This window comes from Muntiacus reevesi, chromosome 13, assembly GCF_963930625.1.
Source record: "Muntiacus reevesi chromosome 13, mMunRee1.1, whole genome shotgun sequence".
Lineage (NCBI taxonomy): Eukaryota > Metazoa > Chordata > Mammalia > Artiodactyla > Cervidae > Muntiacus > Muntiacus reevesi.
This window is the reverse complement of record NC_089261.1, coordinates 3,885,837-3,903,260: the sequence shown is the minus strand read 5'-3', so window position 1 is coordinate 3,903,260 and position 17,424 is coordinate 3,885,837. Positions and strand designations below refer to the sequence as shown.

At 53.5% G+C, this 17,424-nt stretch overlaps 1 protein-coding gene across 3 annotated transcripts in view; it reads left to right on the top strand.

The window, feature by feature from the left end:
* The window catches only part of LIMK2 (LIM domain kinase 2), a 52,684-nt gene that overhangs the window by 19,140 nt on the left and 16,120 nt on the right, over window positions 1-17,424 (top strand). Inside the window, exon 1 of one of the 3 annotated variants that reach the window (XM_065904011.1) lies at window positions 11,026-11,047. The exons of 1 other annotated variant lie outside the window; for it this stretch is intronic. Coding sequence is in view for 1 of the 2 variants with exons in the window: in XM_065904010.1 (XP_065760082.1) it covers window positions 12,063-12,115 (53 nt within the window). In the remaining variant the exon portion in view is untranslated. Of the gene's footprint in view, window positions 1-11,025; window positions 11,048-11,504; window positions 12,116-17,424 lie in introns of those variants that run through there. One more of the 3 variants, XM_065904010.1, reaches the window with a different exon arrangement.

Below are 17,424 nucleotides of genomic sequence, written 5' to 3'. Positions count from 1 at the left end.
GCCCAAGCCACAGCCCAGGTGTCCTTCACCTCTTGTCATCCGCATATCCAAGCCTATCAGTTTTATTAATATCACTTTGAATAGTAATATAATAGCTTTGAATGCCTCCACTTCTTTCCATTGCTCCTGTCACCGCTGTATTCTGGGTTACCGCCATCCCTCACCTGATGACCACAGCAGACTTCTAACTATTCATAGTCACTCTGCACCCCCAGTCCATTCTCCACAGAGCTACCAGAGTGGGTGATCTGTGGGGAAAAAAAACAGTGTGACCACATCACATTCTGTTTTCTCTCTGCCTTATACACTTCAGCAACTTTCTAGCGTTCTTAGATAAAGGCCACAGTCCTTTTGGGCGCCTGTAGAGCCCCCTGTGACCTGGCCTCCCCCCACAGCCTCTGTTCCCTATGCTTCAGCCTTGCTGCTCTTCACAGGTCCAAAACTTGCCCTTCTTTCTTCTGAAGGGACTTTGTTCCTGCTGTTCGCTCTGCCTGGAATACCTCTTCACCCTCTTTTGGCCTAATTAACACCTGCTCATCCTTCAGATCTCTACCTGGATGAGGAACAGATTCTCAGGGAAGTCGCTGCAGAATAAGTCATGACCCCTGTTTCACAGACCTTTCCCTTTGAAGACTTTTTTGTGGGTTTAAGCTCGCGTTTTTATTCACTTGATCATCTCCTTAATGACATCCTCAGATCTGTACTCTCCTAGCATAACTTGGTCAGGGACCACAGGGCTTTTTGCCTGTCATGTGTCACCACTGAGGCCATGTTGGCATGGGAGGGGTCATTGTTGAATGAATTGCCGGGGGGTGGCCAAGAGATGTGATGTAAGGGAGGCCTTTCCTTGCCCTTCCTTCCCTTCATCCTTCCCTCGGCAGCCACTGTGGCTGCAGTTACTGTAAACGGCAATGAGTGATTGGATCTGAATGTTGGGTTACTTGGGACAGCTGCCTGCACCTGTCAAGGTGAGAAGTTAAAGACTTGTCTTCTGCTCCTGAAGGAGCCAGAGAGGCTGGCCCAGGAGTCCTCCTGTCCAGCGGCAGGTCTTGACCTGTCCTTCTGTATAGGTACAGTCCAGACAGGAGCAAGCCCTAGAGAGAGAAAGAGCTCAGCTACTGTGGCCCAAACTGGTTATGATCTGCCCTGAAATCTGCCAAATCCCAACTCTAATTGTAAGTTTTAAATTTTATTTGTTGTTTTGAACTTTTAGAAATCTTTGAAAGATGGCATTAGCTAAAGACGACCATTGAGTATAAAGTAGCTGGGGGAAAAGTATCTTTGACTTGTGGGTGATTCATGGTGGGGAGAGTGTGGGTGGTTGGGTGATTCCCCAAGAACTTGGAGGTGAAGTTTGTCCTGTGGGAGCTAGAGTGATTGGGTCTGTGTGAAACGGGAGCAGTCTTGTGTGGTAGTTAAGAAAGACTCTAGAACCAGATTGCTTGGAGGCAAATCCTGGTCCTGCCGTCTGCTAGCTGCGCACCTTGAGCAGTTACTTAGCTCTCTGTGGATTGTTTCCTCATCTGTGAAATGGAGACAGTTGCCTTCTGCCTGCCTCCTGGCGTTACTGTGGGGGTGAATGAGTGAAGCCCTGTGTGGCCCTGGTGGGACCAGGGCTTGCAGAGCGAGCACTTGTCACTGTTATCTGCTTTTGGTAGCTGCCAGGGAGCCAGATGTCTCCCAGGGCTGAATCAGTTTGTGAATTGGTGACGCTTGCTCCTTGGAAGAAAAGCTATGACCAACCTAGACAGCATATTGAAAAGCAGAGACATGACTTTGCTAACAAAGGTCCGTCTAGTCAAAGCTATGGTTTTTCCAGTAGTCATGTATGGATGTGAGAGTTGGACTATAAAGAAAGCTGAGCACTGAGGAATTGATGCTTTTGAACTGTGGTGTTGGAGAAGACTCTTGAGAGTCCCTTGGACTGCAGGGTGATACAACCGTCCATCCTAAAGGAAATCAGTCCTGGGTGTTCATTGGAAGGACTGATGCTAAAGCTGAAACTCCAGTACTTTGACCACCTAATGTGAAGAGCTGACTCATTTGAAAAGACCTGATGCTGGGAAAGATTGAAGTGAGAGGAGAAGGGGATGACAGAGGATGAGATGGTTGGATGGCATCACTGACTCAATGGACATGAGTTTGAGTAGGTTCCAGGAGTTGGTGATGGACAGGGAGGCCTGTCCTGCCGCAGTCCATGGGGCCGTGAAGAGCTGGACATGACTGACTAAACTGAACATGCCTAAAGAAGTAATGATTTTTTCTCAGTTAAAATTAGTTTAAAAACTAGTAGAAGCCTTCCCTGGTGGCTCAGTGATAAATAGTCCACCTGCCAGTGCAGAAGACATGGATTCGATCCCTGGTCCAGGAAGATCCCACATGTCACGGATTGGCTAAACCCATGCACCACAACTATTGAATCTGTGCTTTAGAGCCTGTGAGCTGCAGCTACTGAAGCCCACACTCTCCAGTGCCTGTGCTCCACAAGAGAAGTCACTGTGATGAGAGACCCTCGTGCCACCACGAGGCAGTAGCCTCCACTCTCTGTAACTAGGGAAAAGCCTGCTCAGCAACAGAGACAACCAAAATAAATAATTTTTTAAAAAAAGAAAAGTCAGTAGAATAATGAGTGTCCAGCAATGAAACAAAAAGTGAAAAGTCAGGCAAAACTAGAAGTATGTCCACATAGAGAAACCGAATCTGGGTTTAGTCACCAGAAGGGCCGCCTTTGTTGCAGGTGGGGCTGGTTTGGTTAGCTCACAACTCCCAGAATGATATTTCTCTCCATGACTCTTCATTTCCCTTTATCTTAGGTTCATGCTCACATTACAGCCTTCTGATGCCTAATTCAGCTTCCTGGGATTCTTTTTTTTTTCGGCCACATGGCATGTGGAATACTAGTTTCTCAACCAGGAATCGAACCCTCACCCTTGCAGTGAAAGTGCAGTATCTTACCACGGGACCATGAAGGAAGTCCCTAAACGGACTTTAAAAAAAGTAAATAAAAGGACCACCTCGATGGAGACCTGGCCTGAGGATGAAGCTGTGCTCTGCTGTTGGTGAACACTAGTGGCCAGCAGGCTTCAGTGGATGTACACGCAGCCAGCTGTGGGCTTGAGACAAATGCCAGTAGTGGGAGAGGAACTGGCAGCTCAGGACCGGCACTCCCTTTGTATTTCAGTCTTCCTGTTCTCTTCGTTGAGAGCCTCTGCTTGCTTAACGCCTCTGATGACTCCTCTTGCCCGTGGGCAGCCTGGCTCTTGGTGGTCTGGCCTGCCCTCCCCCCCATCATCCCAGCCTCCCACTGCTTGCCCATCATATATGCCTGGTGCGGCGGTGGATGGGCCTGCTCTGTTCCGCCTCAGTACTTTTGCATATGTTGTTCCTTCAGCTGGAATGTCTCTTGTCTGCCTGGCGATCAGCCTGTTAGATGCGGCCAATCCCTCGTGGAGGGGCCTCCCCACACGCGCCTGCTCTCCTCCCCACCAATCAGAGGAGACTCTCTCTCCTTCTCCGTTATTCTCCTTGTATAACCTCAGTCATGGTTCTGTCAGTATTTGTTTACATGTCTAGCATCACTCCCCGAGCATGAAATTCTCTCAGTCTGGAGCTGCATCCAGTTCATCTTTGTAGCCCAGAGTTGGCAGAGTGCTAAGAACACAGCAGGCACTTGGGGTTTGTCGGGCAAACCATGTTTTTGTCCAACGACCACCTTTCTCTTTTGACTCTTGGATAAAGCCTGTCCAGTACACATCATCACCATCTCTTCGCTCTGCAGTATTCTCCCAGGTGAGATCGCTTTTTCTGACATGGGGGCATGGAATAAGACCTCCATCTGTAAATGTCATTCTGGAGTCTAACGCCAACAGTGCTGCAGCCTTGAGGGATGGCATGCCTTCTGCACAGCCCAGCCCATGGTGCTAGAACCCCTCCTTGTTTGGGCACTGCTGGAAGAGTGCTAACAGGCTCTCTTTCTCCACCCTCCTCCCCATGACCAGGAAAAATCTCCCAGTACCTCAGGCCGGATTATCCGAGTGATTTTCTATGTGTCAGTCACCTTCTGGTCCTGCCTTACCCAATTAGTGGTCCTGGTTAGATCAGGAGGGGCTCTGTCTGCTCCTGTCAGTAGCACTGACTCTTGCAGCAGCTCCGGCTGTTTTTGTTTTTTAATTATTTATTTATTTGACTGAGCCAGGTCTTAGTTGGGGCATGTGGGCTCTTTAATTGTAGCATGTGTGATCTAGTTCCCTGACCAGGGATCAAACCCGGGCCCCCTGCATTGGGAGCATGGAGTCTTAGCCTCTGGACCACCAGGGAAGTCCCTGGTTTTGTTTTTGTCAGCCCTTGTGCTTTGCTTTGTTAAACTTGTTTCAGTTCCAGAGGTGGCCTTCTCATGAGATGACCCTGTATTCTGGAGTCACCTTCCCCCACAGTACCTTGAGCAACACTGCAGTGTCACTGAGGACAAGAGAGAGGCAGCTACGGTGGGTTCCAGACGAGTAAGAACAGCGCCAGGAGGAGGGCGTCCCCAGTGAGCCAAGGCTTCACATGATGTCAGCCACCAAACCTTTCTTTACTCGAGTTGCATCCAGAATAAGCAGATGAACAGACTGCCTGTAGCCGTTTCCTCACTCGTAGCGAGGGGATGCTAGTCATCTGTCCTGCCTGCCTCAGGTTTTGTGTGAGAACAGGATGGAATCAAGGGGAGGAGCACACAGGAGAGAGGAAAGCTGTGGTTTCAGCCTTCAGTCTGCGTCGGAAACACCGCAGCTTACGCAGAATGCAGTTCTTGGGCTCACTCTCAGCAGTTCTTACTATATCCGCCTGGACTGGGCTCAGGAATCTTCATCTTTAACAAGCTGCCCAGGGGCGTCTGATGCCGTTCTGTTAACCACGGTTTCAGAAACACCGCTATAAATCAAAGAACAAGTATAAAATAGTTATTCGAGGCAACTTTAGTGCCTTGGACCTGGAATCCAAAGTCTTGGGTTAAATCCCAGCTCTGCCCATTCCTAAACCTGTGACCTTGAATGACCTTCTCTTTGAGCTTCAGTTCTTCATAAGTACAAAGGAGACGATACTCTTGGACCTGGAATCCAAAGTCTTGGGTTAAATCCCAGCTCTGCCTATTCTCAGACCTGTGACCCTGAATGACCTTCTCTTTGAATTCCAGTTTTTCATCTGTAAAATGGAGCTGTTACACACCAACCTCATGGGTATGAGAATTAAATGAAAATGTTCATGTCAGCAAGCCCACCTCAGTAAAGGGTTCATGGAATTCGGTCAGTGTTTTACAGAAAGGGAGCAAAGTGTCCACTACTTCTGGAACGTGGTGTTGTGTTAACAAACACAAGACAAAAGACAGTCCTTGGCACCCAGCTTAATCAGATGGCACAGAAGTCTGAACAGAACCTTAGAGATAGAGTCCAAGACAGTTTCAAGATAGAGTCCCTGAAACTCAGAAGGGAGGATGGAAAGCCCAAGGTATACAAGGGTACCCAGTCACATGAAATGTGTTTAGATGTTCAGATGGAAAAATTATTTCCCAATATACTGAAGAAAGAAAGGCGGGGGTGGGGCGACCTTATGGGTGTAGCAACAAAACCACTGTTAGTAACTTTTGAGAAACTGTTTAGAATGGGATAATCCCCCCGGATATAATTGCTTGTTACTGTATAATTGTTAATACCTGCTGTGTTCCAGGCATTGGGGATCTAATCATGAATAAGAATGGAGGTGGCTAACTGGCCCCGTTTTCAAAAAGGAGGAAAAATAGAGATCCTGGAAAAAATACTCATAATCTTTTTGACTTGACTCCTTCACAGAGTCCTGAGGGGATTTTGTGGACAAATTCCAGTGGGGTTCCGTGGAATTTTGCAGATGATGGAATAGGTGGGCAGTGAGCACTTAGGACAGGGGCTGATCTCGAGGCTTCAGCAGCCGTGGATCCATCGTGACTCGTTAGACCTGACTTCATGTTCTCACTGCGTCCTCTTGAATTCTACGAGGCATTGGATAAAATCTTTTTTTTTTTTTTTGGATAAAATCTTTTATGATATCCTGACAGTGCGAATGTAGGCAGGAAATCTGGAGAAATCAGTGGCAGAAGTTCAGGGTACCCAGCACTTTGGGGCCCTGTGTTGTTGCAGAGGCCGGATTCCTGAATACCTCACTTGGGCTCCTGCTGAGGAAAGGCCTTAGGACTGGAGGTCGGCAGACCTGGCTTTTCATCTCAGCCCTGAGCTTCCCACAGTAACTCAGATGGATTGCTAACATCTCTGGGTTTCCCTTGTCTTGTCTGTGCTGTACATACTCCTTTCAAGGTTGGCAGGGACTGACCTGAATGATGAGCTTGAAAGCTCTCTGTAAATGGAGAACACTTTATAAACCTTAGTTTTCATCACCATTCTAGAAGTTGCTCATAACAGGGTTCCTGAACCATTTACTAGGCATCTGTGAACATCAGGTGTGGACCTCACATATTCGATCTGGAGGTAGGTAGATACAGGCTCCGAGTCCCTCTTGTGTGTGATGTGCTTGAGGATGCATCAGAGAATCCCCTTCCCGAGAAGATTGAGTGCTCTGTGGGAGGTGGGCCTGGAAAAGGGAGCAGACAGCTGCCAGCTGGGGGTGGAGGAGGCCGCAGAAGGAGCTAAAGGAGCGAGAGCTTGGGGAGTACGCAGGGAGAGCCTGCATGGCCGGTCAGGAGGTGGAGGGGAGGAGGTGGCCAGAACTGTAACCCCAGGAGTGAAGTTGTGGAGACAGCCTGGGGGTCCCCAGTGCAGGGCACCCAGGCAGGCTTAGCTTTGGACAGGAGCACTAGGAAAAACGTGTGAGGAGGTGTTTGCTCTAAACCGTGGGACTTCTTTTTGCTTTTGTCCATTTATCATTTTAAAAACCAGCACTTAGGAGCCTCCCTGGTGGTCCAGTGGTTAAGAATTCGCCTTGTAATGCAGGGGACACCGGTTCGACGCCTGGTCTGGGAAGATCATACGTGCTGCATGGCAGCTAAGCCTGTGCACCACAGTTACTGAACCCACGTGCCCTAGAGCTCGTGCTCTGCAACACGAGCAGCGGCCACAATGAGGAGGCAGCGCGCCGCCACTAGGGAGTAGTCCTGCCGGGGCAGCTGGAGAAAACCCATGCGCAGCAGCAAAGACCCAGCGCAGCTCTTAGGGACTTCCCTGCTGGTCCGGCGGCTAAGACTGTTCTCTCCCAATGCAGGGGGCCCGGATTTGATCCCCACTGAGGGGACTAGGGCCCTCATGCTGCAAGTAAGACCTGGAGCATACCAAAAAAATTTTAAAATGTATACATATATGCAGCACTGAAGTGTAAAAAAAAAATGTAAGCAGTATCAAAAAGGTAGAAAATGAATGCTGTTTCATCTGTGCTGCTTGTTTTACTCCCCTAAAGAGAAACCGATTAACCATGCAGTAGAACCCACCAGGTGATTGCTAAGGATTATGTTTGCAGACTTTTGAAACAGTGGGATCACTCTGCACATTCTCTCCAGCGCCTGGATTTTTCATATAACCCCTTATCCAGGACAGCTTCTGTTTCAGGACCTAAGGTCTCCCTCATTGTTTTTAACAGCTGCATAATATTCTGTCGCATGGATGGGAGATTGTATTTAACCCAGTCCTGCTGCTAGACACATGGATTGTTCCTCATCTTTTAGTATTAAACCATGCTGTGAACACATGTCTTGGCACATTTGTAGGAATATTTCTCTGGGCAAAATTTCTAGCCGTAGAATTGCTGGGACTCTCCTTACTGAGAGCTGATGGCTGCTGTAGTGTGGAAAATGAGCTGGAATAGAAGGCGAGCAGAGGCAGGAAGAACCGTCCGCAGATGGGGTGACACTGCTCCCCGGCTAAGGTCCCTGAGCACCCATCCCTGGCCAGAGTCCTCCCGGCCAGTAGAGGGCCCCACATGGACACAGTTCCTCCGGAGTCAGGCTATCGAACCAGAGCTGCCTCCAAGAAGAGGCTGGGGTGATTCATTCATTCATACTGTTCACTTGGGGCCGCCGGCCTGGAGGGCTGTCCTCTCCAGCCTCTCATCAGCCACCTGGAAGCCCCACGCCTCAGCTGATTCTGAGGAGTCGGTCGGCTGGGCTCCCTGCCAGGTTTCCAGCTTGTGAAACGTGCAGAAGATTACTGCCTCTCCTGCCGTCTTCCCCCGCTGTCACCGCCAGTCCAGAGATCCCAACACTGCCTCTGACAGCCGCCGCGTCTTGTTCTAGCCGCTCTGGTACCTAGAAGAGTGGCTTCCTACCCAGAACCAGTAACCAGGGGCAGGGCGTGGAAGTACAGCCTCCACTATGACCTAAGTACTGCCTCCCCTGTGACCTTTCACCTCCTGTTCTGAGGGGTTCGGGCCCTTCGAAGTTGGCCCCGAGGAGCCACATACTTGGGTCTGAGCGGCCAGCGGCTTCTCACATCTGGTGGTCCCCCATCTTTCGTGGTTTCTCTGGAGGTCTGGATTTATGGGGGGCAAGCGGACTCTACTGGGAGGGGCCAGGGAGGCGGCTGCACCTCTTCCAGGGGGAGGTCCTCACACTAGTTCCCCACACACCCGCCCACCCACCCACCCACCGAGTCCTTTGTGAGGGAGCAGGGGGATGGAGAGTGCCTGCAGCCTCGCTCGCATTCCTAGACACCGACTCACTGCGCCCGCCGCCGCTGGAACAGCAGAGCTGTGTGAAATGTCAAGAGGAGTTATGCTCATGGGCTCCCTGGCCCTGTCTCGCTGTGGCGTGCATTTTCTTCCACCCGCACTCTGTTCATCAGATGGAAATCAGAAGGTGCAATTAGAAGATAATTTGCTAGTTCCAAACTTAATTTGGGGCCCACTCCTTGCCTGATTGAATTACAGGGGAACATAATAGATTTTTGGTGAGAAGTAGTTGGCTGGAAGAAAGAGAGCTCCCCGCTTTGCAGCTGGGCGGGCCTTTCAGTATCCCCCGTGCCGTCCCCCCTCCACTCTGTGCCCCCCCTCCTCTCTGGCTCTTGTGTGGCCCCCACGCCAGAATCCTGATCCTCCCAGGGCCAGCTCAAGAGGTCTAAACTCAAATTGAGACCCAGGGGAAGCAGGGAGCCCTCTGCAACTTCATAGGACTGAAAAACATGGAAGCTGGCAGTTTTTTAGAGACCTCACCGAGACCAAGACAGAGGCAGTGACTTGCTGAAGGCCACAGAGTGAGCCCGTAGCGGTAGTAACAATGGTCTTAATGATATTAGCAGCTAACATTTATCAACCCTTAATGTGTTCCAGACTGCGTGCCAAGGGCTTACGTGCAGGGCCTTGTCGCATTCAAACCCAGACAGTCTGGCTGCGGTCCCAGGCCAGGCTCCAGCATAGCAACGGTTGAGCCCAGGATCGACAGCCCAGGTTCGAATCCTGGCCTCACCTCTCACATGTGCAGCTGGTTGACCTCAGGCACGGGGTTTATACTCTGTGTACCTCGGTTGCTTCCACCGTATAAAGGGGGGAGTCACAGGACTGTCAGCTGGGGTGGTTTAAGTTCATTCATGTGTGCAAGGTGCTACAAGCAGGACTTGGGGCAGGGTGCGCGCTGGTCCAGGGCTCACTGCCCGCCAGCCGCCTCGGGGGCTGGAGTGTAGGGCCCGTGTGGCGGGACACAGATGTCGCCGCACTCTGCACGAATGCAAGGAGTGGTCCTCACTCTTAGAGGCCAGGTACAGTGTGGTTGAGGGAGCTGCCTGTGGGCAGAAGCCAGCAGACTAGCCCACTGCCTCTTCTTACACAACCTTTTGATTTTCACATTTTTTATCTTTTTTCAAATATTTATTTATTTATCTGACTGCGTTGAGTCTTCTTGCAGCGTGTGGGCTTTCTCTAGTTGTGGTTGCCCTGCGACATGTGGGTTCTTAGTCCCCTGGCCAGGGAGCAAACCCATGTCCTTGGTGTTGGAAGGCAGATTCTTAACCACTGGACCACCAGGGCAGTCCCTTCACATTCTTAAACAGAGGAAAGCAAAAGAATATTTTGTGGCATGTGGAAACAGCACAAAATTCAAACTTCCATATCCATAAATAAAGCATTATTGGAACAGAGCAACATCCACTCGTTTGTTTTATATACAGGCCACTGTCATGCTGCAGTGACACAGTCTGTGTTCATTTTAAGCCTGCAGAGCCTAAAGTGTTTGCTCTCTGGACCTTTACAGAAAGTGTCCCAACCCCGGCTCTTACTGGATTTGAAACCCAGCTCCCTCACTCAGCAGCTGTTTGTCTTCAGGCTAGTGACACAATGCTTAGGAACCTCAGTTTCATCATCTGTTAAATGGGGGTGATAACATCTACCCCATGTATTGGCCATTGAAGTATGACAGATAAGTGATAATGCAGGGCCAGGAACGTACTAAGTGCTCCATAAGTGGTGGCTTATAACAGGATGCAGACGCCCTGTCTTATCACTTGCTTCCTTATCCCGGTGCCCCATCAGGAGAGGAATGGGAAGAGGCCCCCCCAGCTCCCAGCCTCCACCTTCGCCACGGGCTTTCCTGTCTCTGGGACAGGGTGACTTGCATGGAGAGGAGTGTGTGTCGGGTGGGAGAAAGCAGGCGTCACTCCCTCAAGTCCAGCAGTGGGGTCTGGACGTGCCCCCGTCTTCCTCAGGCAGAGGGTGAGGGACTCTCTTGATGGTGGGCCCTGGTTTGGCCAGTCCCCTCTCCAGACACCTGGCTCATCGTCCCCACAGGCACCCTGGGCCTTGCCCTCCGTCGTGCCCTGGTTTCCAGTATGAGAAGCCTGGTTACCGTGGACAAGCAGGGAAGAAGCACCGCTGCCTGCTGAGGCCGATGGGTGGCATTCCGGGAATGAATGAATGAATGAATGAGAGGGCACAAGTGACCTGGACTCCAGTCCCTGTGCTCCTCCTGTGTGCAGAAGGGTTTTGCGGGAGATGTTTTACTTGGAAGAGGCAGAATGAAGCTCGGCGGCTGAGACCTCCAGCTCTAGAGTCACAGGAGTCTGCGTTTAAATACCAGCCCTGCTGCCGACTAGTTATTTGGCCATGGGTAAGTGACCTGCTCTCTCTGTACCTCGCTTCCCTTGTTTCCACTGAGGAAACAAGGAAACAAGCCCCCATGTCAGAGAAATAAGACAGTATCATACGGCGCTTGTCACAGGAGAAATGGCAGCAACGTAACTCTCAGGGCCTTGTTTCCTCATCCGCGGTGCAGCTCTGCCCAGAAATGGAGTGCCAGTGCCCAGGCCAGGCAGAGGGAAGGAATGAATGGGGACCCTCGTGCCAGCACCGAGTAGATAGATGCCAGCCCGGAGCCGAGAGCCCAGAGGGCAGCTCCCTGGCCCTGGGTGTCCGAACTGGCCTCTGCGGCCAGAGGGCCCCCCCTTTAGGGGGTGTGGCTTGGCCTGGAGCTGGCCTCCTGGGCTTTTCTTCGCCTCCGAGCAGAGTCCCCATCCTTTGGGCAGCTCCTCAGGCTGGGGACACTTGGGGCAGCTGTGCTCACCCCGTCTCCTTCCCTGCCCTTCCCCAGGCTCGGGGATGGACACCCAGCCAGTCCTGGTTATTGTCTGCGGCGCCAGCCTGCAGCCTCCCTCCCTCTCGGCTCCACCCCTTGCCTGCAAGGTCTGTTTCCTAATAGCTGCTCCAACCACTCACCTCGTTCCGCGCGGAGCCCCTCCCCTTCCTCCCTCCCTCCCCCGGCAGGGGTGGGGCTGCCGAGGAAGGCTAACTTGACAGCAGCGCCTCTTTCTTGGCGAGTCACCGGCCCCTGCCTGAGAATGCCTGCGTGCGTGTAGCCTCTGCAGAGAGGTGCTTCTCCTGAGTCCCGAGGGGCCGCCCAGCCTCGGAGAACCGGGGAGCAGCGTCCCAGCCATGAGCCCCTGCCTGACTTCGCTGGGGGGCAAGGGGCTCAGAGCGCTCACGCCCCTCCGGCCGCCCCGGAGGGAGAGGTGAGCTGGGCAGCCAGCGCTGCCGGAGCCCCAGGCCTGTCATGGTGGCCGCCTGCAGGCCGGAGGCCCTCCCCGACGGGTTTGCAGCTGAGCTTGTGTGTCTGGCGTGGGAAGAAGATGGGGAGTTACTTGTCCGTCCAGGCTTACTTCACCTCCAGAGACCCCTTCCGGTGAGTCGCGCTTCCACCTCCTCTTTGGGCCCCGGTCCTGAGGGGAGGGCCGAGGCCACCCCCCTCTGCCTCTCGGGTTTTTCTTGTCCTCCGACCGCACGTCTGTCAGGCAGAAGCCAGTGGAAGCCGCTTTCCCACGGAACGAGGTCCCCCCACCCCAGGTGCTGGGAACGGGGAGGGGGGCGGTCGGGACGCAGCCCCCAGGGAGCTTGGCCTCCTGGGGCTTCCCAGACGCACCTGGAGAGCCTCCGAGAGATGCGAGGTGCTGCCGAGCTGGCCTGCTCGAGGTGTTACTTCTTCCGGGGGGAGCGCAGGAGGGGATGTTCTTCCAGCTCTCCACGTCTCACCTGCGGGCTGTGCCGCCTGCCCGGGAATTTGTCCCAACAAGCAGGATGGGCAGGTTTTGCCAAACAGCGTGGAAGCCGGCAAGGCTGGGTGTGGGCAGCCTGGTACACAGTAAGCTCTCTCATTACACACGTTTGTTCTCTTAATAGCAGGCGCCTTGGCCTCTGGCCTCTAAGGGCTCCTGCATTCCCTGTGAGTAGGGTTGCCTGGCAAAGGTCTGGGCACGTGAGACCTGGGGCAGCCGGCTTTGGAGGGTCCCGAGCTGGGGGGCCAGTCCCCATGCCTGCCAGGTCCCCAGGCCCGAACTTCTGCGGGGCTTCTCACAGGGAGATGTGGAAACTTCCGGTCTACCTACGACCTGCCTTTCTCTGCTGTCTGCCCCACCCCACCTCCCAACAGAAACTCCCCAGGGGGTTCTGGCCTCTGGGTCCCTCCTGGATGGAGCCATTCCTGGCTGGGGTGGAGCTTGTTTTCATTCTTTGGGAGCAGCCTGTTGTTCTGAGGTCTGCCTCCCCCTCACCAGTGGTCCTGGTCGGCTTCTCCCTCTGGCGTCCCCAGCCCAGCCCCTTGCCCAGACTGTGCTGCTGGGATAAGAGTCAGGTGGCCATGCCCTGGGCAGAAAAGCAGAACACCACGTGGTTTCTCAGAATTACTGGACCCTGAGTGGTGGGAAACCCCAGGATCTGAGGGGGCGGGATGAGACCGGTCTTTGGGGCTGCCTCTTCCAGACATCCTGCCCAGCACTTCATCCTGCTGTCTCTTGACAGCCTCAAGACCTTTGGTGTCCCCCATTTTACAGATGTGGCAGCTGCTTTCAGCAGAGTTAACTTGCAGGGTCTCTCTGGCCAGCCTCGTCTGTCTCCATCAGGCTGTTTTCTCGTCCTCGGGAGGCTGCACCTCCCTCGGCGTGTATGTCCTCCAGGATCAGTCTCGGGTTTGCTTCCCTCTCCCAGAGGAGAGTAAGCAAGCAGGAAAAGGCTTCCCTGTAGTTTTCCTGGCACATAGCGGGGACAGCAGAGACCCTCCTCTGCAGGGCCACGGGGGATGGGGATTGATCTTGAGTTGTCCCATGTGGAATCAGGATGCCAAGTGTTTGAAGCAGCCACTAGTTTAAACCAGGGCCTCATTAATCCCTTTTACTCTTAATCCTGGATTGGCAGCCTGGGGGTGGGGTGGCTCCCTTAGAAGCCAGGAATATTTGCCCCTTTTAATCTCTGGGGGCATAACACAACCTCTCAGGAGCTCAAGCAGATGATGGGCACTCAGCATGGCCCCGTGAGGACCCGGCCACCGCGCCCTCCAGGTCTGCCGGTGCTTTGTCTTGCTCTGCCCCAGCCCCTCTGGGCGACCTGACAGCCCTCCCCCCGGCTCTGTTTGCCCAGCTGGAGTCCAGGGGGGGACTGACTGGCGGGCCATAGACCCTCTCCCCTCCCCCCAGATGGGAGGCCACATTCCTGAGGCCACTTCTGAAGAGATAGCCGAGCTTGGGGCTCTGTGCCCCGCCTCTCCACCCAGGGACCACCCAGACCCTCTCCTCTCCCAGGTAGCAGTCCAATCAGTCACCAGTGTCACTGCTGGGTCAGAAAGGCGCGCCTGCTCTTGCCCCCTCCTTTACTCCAGGATGTCCTTAAGTGCTGCCCTCTGACCAGGTGCCTGACCCCACCCTGGACCTCGGTTTCCTCCCCTGCGTAGTGTAGGGACTGGATTTCCTGGGCTCCTCAACACGACCCTTGCCAGATTCTGTGGAAGAAATTAAGTCCTTGACCCCAGGCCTTGAGCACACAGTTCTGGGTCTGCGGCTTCAAGGAGAGTGACGCAACCAGATTCCATGGGGACATGATCAGGCGTGACAGCTCGCCGGGGAGGGAAATGGGAGCCGGGAATGAAGAATGCAATATCTGTGCCCCAGGCGCCCCTGCCCGGCAGGCAGACTTCGTCCCCCTCTGCCAGTGCACCAGGGTTGGGGGCTGAGACGTGGTCACGAGCGTCCTCGCGAGTAAGAAAACCGCCCCAGTCAGAATTTACAGAAGAGGAAAATTAAGGGGGGACTTTTGTCTGACATAGTTAAAGGATTTTTCTTTTTACAGCTTTCCCCTTACTGCCTGACGTTGATTTAGTGAGTTTGGTTTACACATTGTCTCTTGAAGAAAACAAGTGCATCTTTGTATTCTAAAGCAACCCTTGTTTAAAGGGAGACGCTCTTCTGAACCCTGCCCACCTTCACAGTCATATTTGGCAGCTGCCTTAGGTCCCCTGGGACTCTCTCTTGCCTCTGAAAAATGAAGAACTCAGATCAGGTGAATGGTTCCCAGCTCTGCTACCCACGTGGCTCTTCAGAGACACACAAGCCCTCTTCCATTAGCTGCAGCACCACGGCACAGATTACTTGAAACCACAGGCTTTCTGGCTTCTGGTTGGAACCAAGTCAATGCACTCTGGCAACACTTATTTCTTGCTGATCAGAGGTTCATTATGTGTTTGGTTAATTTTTTCAAACAGGATAACAACCTATTTATTCCATAATAATTACAGCTTAATTGGCAGCCTGTTTCAATCTTCAGGGTCTGCAGGAAGGAGGGGTGAAGGTCTGGGGTGGTAGAAGGCTGAGCTCTGACAGACCGGAGTCTCTGTCTGCCCCTCACCCCTTTGGGCCCAGGGGAGGTGTGGCAACCCCAGTCGTGACACTCACGCCAGAGCAGAGAGATCTGCCAGGTGTCCTGTCCACCCTACTCAGTGCTCAGAGGCAGGGGTGGAAGAAGCTTCTCCCACTCTGCTTTCCGCTCAGTCAGAGGCTAAGGACAAGCATCCGGCCAGGCCCTCAAGCTGGACACGGGAGGGCTTGTTCTTTAGCCTGTGTAAATCCGCTATAACAGTGGCCGTTTTGGTGCTCTCACCACCTAAGGTGGAAAATTTACCTGTAAACATTTGGTCTGGAGAATCTTCATGTGACTGAGGGCTGGGCCTCTGTCTTATCTCGCTTGGCTTCTCTCAGCACCTTGCTTGTTCCATCTTGCACACCCTCCATGCACAGTAACTGTTTCCTAATTGGTTGGAATTGATTATAATCAATTGATTTCTAACTGGCTAGATAAATAATTCATTTGGGGACCTTCCCTGTTTCCAGAAATCTGTTTGGTTCTGGGCCAAGAAACAGGTCCCTGTTGCTTGGGCCTGGGAGAGGGAGGGGTCTGTCTCCTTTCACCCTGGGTGTTCTCAATCAGAGAGGGAGGTGGGGAGATGAGCACTTTCCCAGCCCCAGCTCTGGGCCAGGCTCTTGCTGGGCCTCTGTACGTGGTTTAATTCTCATCATCACTAGTATGCGAATGAGGACGCTGAGGCTTAGGGTCATGAAGTAACCGGCTTCAGGTGACTCAGAGAGTGAGTGGCAAAGACGGACTGTGGACCCAGGTCTTAAGTTATTTATGAAACTTTAAACTAAGTTTGATTATTATTTTTTACCCGGTATGTTCCCTGCTGACTCCAAAGGGTTTAGCGTGGATCTGAGCTGCCCATTGAACTGACTTTCAGGGTTTGGTCCACTCTCGCCGCCCAGGCTCTCCATAGCACTCAGGGAAAGTTCTGGAGGTTGTTAAAGCCTGTGGCTGGAGAGTCTCCACTCCGTTCACTGCTCAGGAGAGTGTGGTGGCTGATGCCTTGGCCCTGGGGTCTGGCTCCACCACTAGCGCCACCACCTCCAAGCTCAATGCCCTGGGCCTGTAGCCAGGGCACATGCTAACTTTCATTTGAACCTTTGGAAAACTGAAAGTTGGGAAAGGCTTTGGGGAGAAGGTATTGTGGCCGTGGCCCCTGAGGACCAAGGTGGGATTCTCTTGAGTTGCACCTTACAGTCCCAGAGTGCGTTTTGGACCCTCAGGGGCAGAGTCTTCTGGGGAGCAGCCTGCTGTGGACTCAGTGGAGAAGGAGAGTCACTGTGCCACTTAACGTTGGGTCCTTGAGCTTCAGGAGAAGCCGCAGCAGGTGTTGACACTCAAAGGGACGCGAGCTCTCAGGAGCTCCAGCCTCTGTGTCTTCACAGATGCGAGCCCTGAGGCCCAGCTTGGTGGACGAGCTGTACCGCGAGGCGCAGACACACGTTGGTGCAGATTCCGCCTCCGTCACGTGTGTCCCGGGCAACTTCGCAGAAGTGACTTGACTCTGCTTTTCAGTCTCCTAGTCTGTGAAACAGGGCTGATCCTGTCACCCTGCAGGGCGCAATCAGGATTAGAGCTGCTGTAAGTTAGGTGTCTCATTACAGCTTACGTTCTGAAAACAGGTCACTGTAGCCGCTGTGGGGAGGTAAGCAAGTCTGCCCCAGCAGTGTCCCGCGAGACACAGCCCGGGGCCCCACGGGCCACGCTCCCGTCGGGCGTTCACCCTCCCGTCCTTCAGAGACGCCTGCGTGGCCGGCCTTGGCCGAGCCGCTGGCCGTGCCCTGCAGAGGCGTCCTGGACACAGATATGTGTGTGGTGGTGTCGCCTGCCGGCCAGGTGTTCTTTCCAGGAGGCCGGCATGTCTGCTCCTGCGTGCCTGCACTCGCCCCTCTCCTGCCCCGCTCCCGGGCCTGGCCTGCTACTTGCAACAAACAAAAGCAGGAGATTGGCAGTGGAGAGGAGGACATGTTTGGTGCTCCCATGCCCTGCAGCGCACATACCATGGCAAGGGTGTAACAGGGCCCGGCCAGCAGTTGGTGCAGGTTCGTCTGCCCCAGCTTTCCTCCACTTCAGACAGGAGCCGGGTGGGCAGGGCCCAGTGACTGGGAGCCACGGAACCCCGGTGCTCCCACCTGGACCGCAGGTGCTCGCCAGGCCCACAGTGTTCACTCGGGAAATGTTTGCTGAGGGCTCACTCCAAAGGCCCTCTGCACGGCGCTGAGTCTCACAGGGGTGAGCGGGACGCTGCTCCTCTCCTCAGTGAAGGAAGAAGGCGGGTACCCAGATGCTTTCCATCAGAGGGTGGGAGCACGA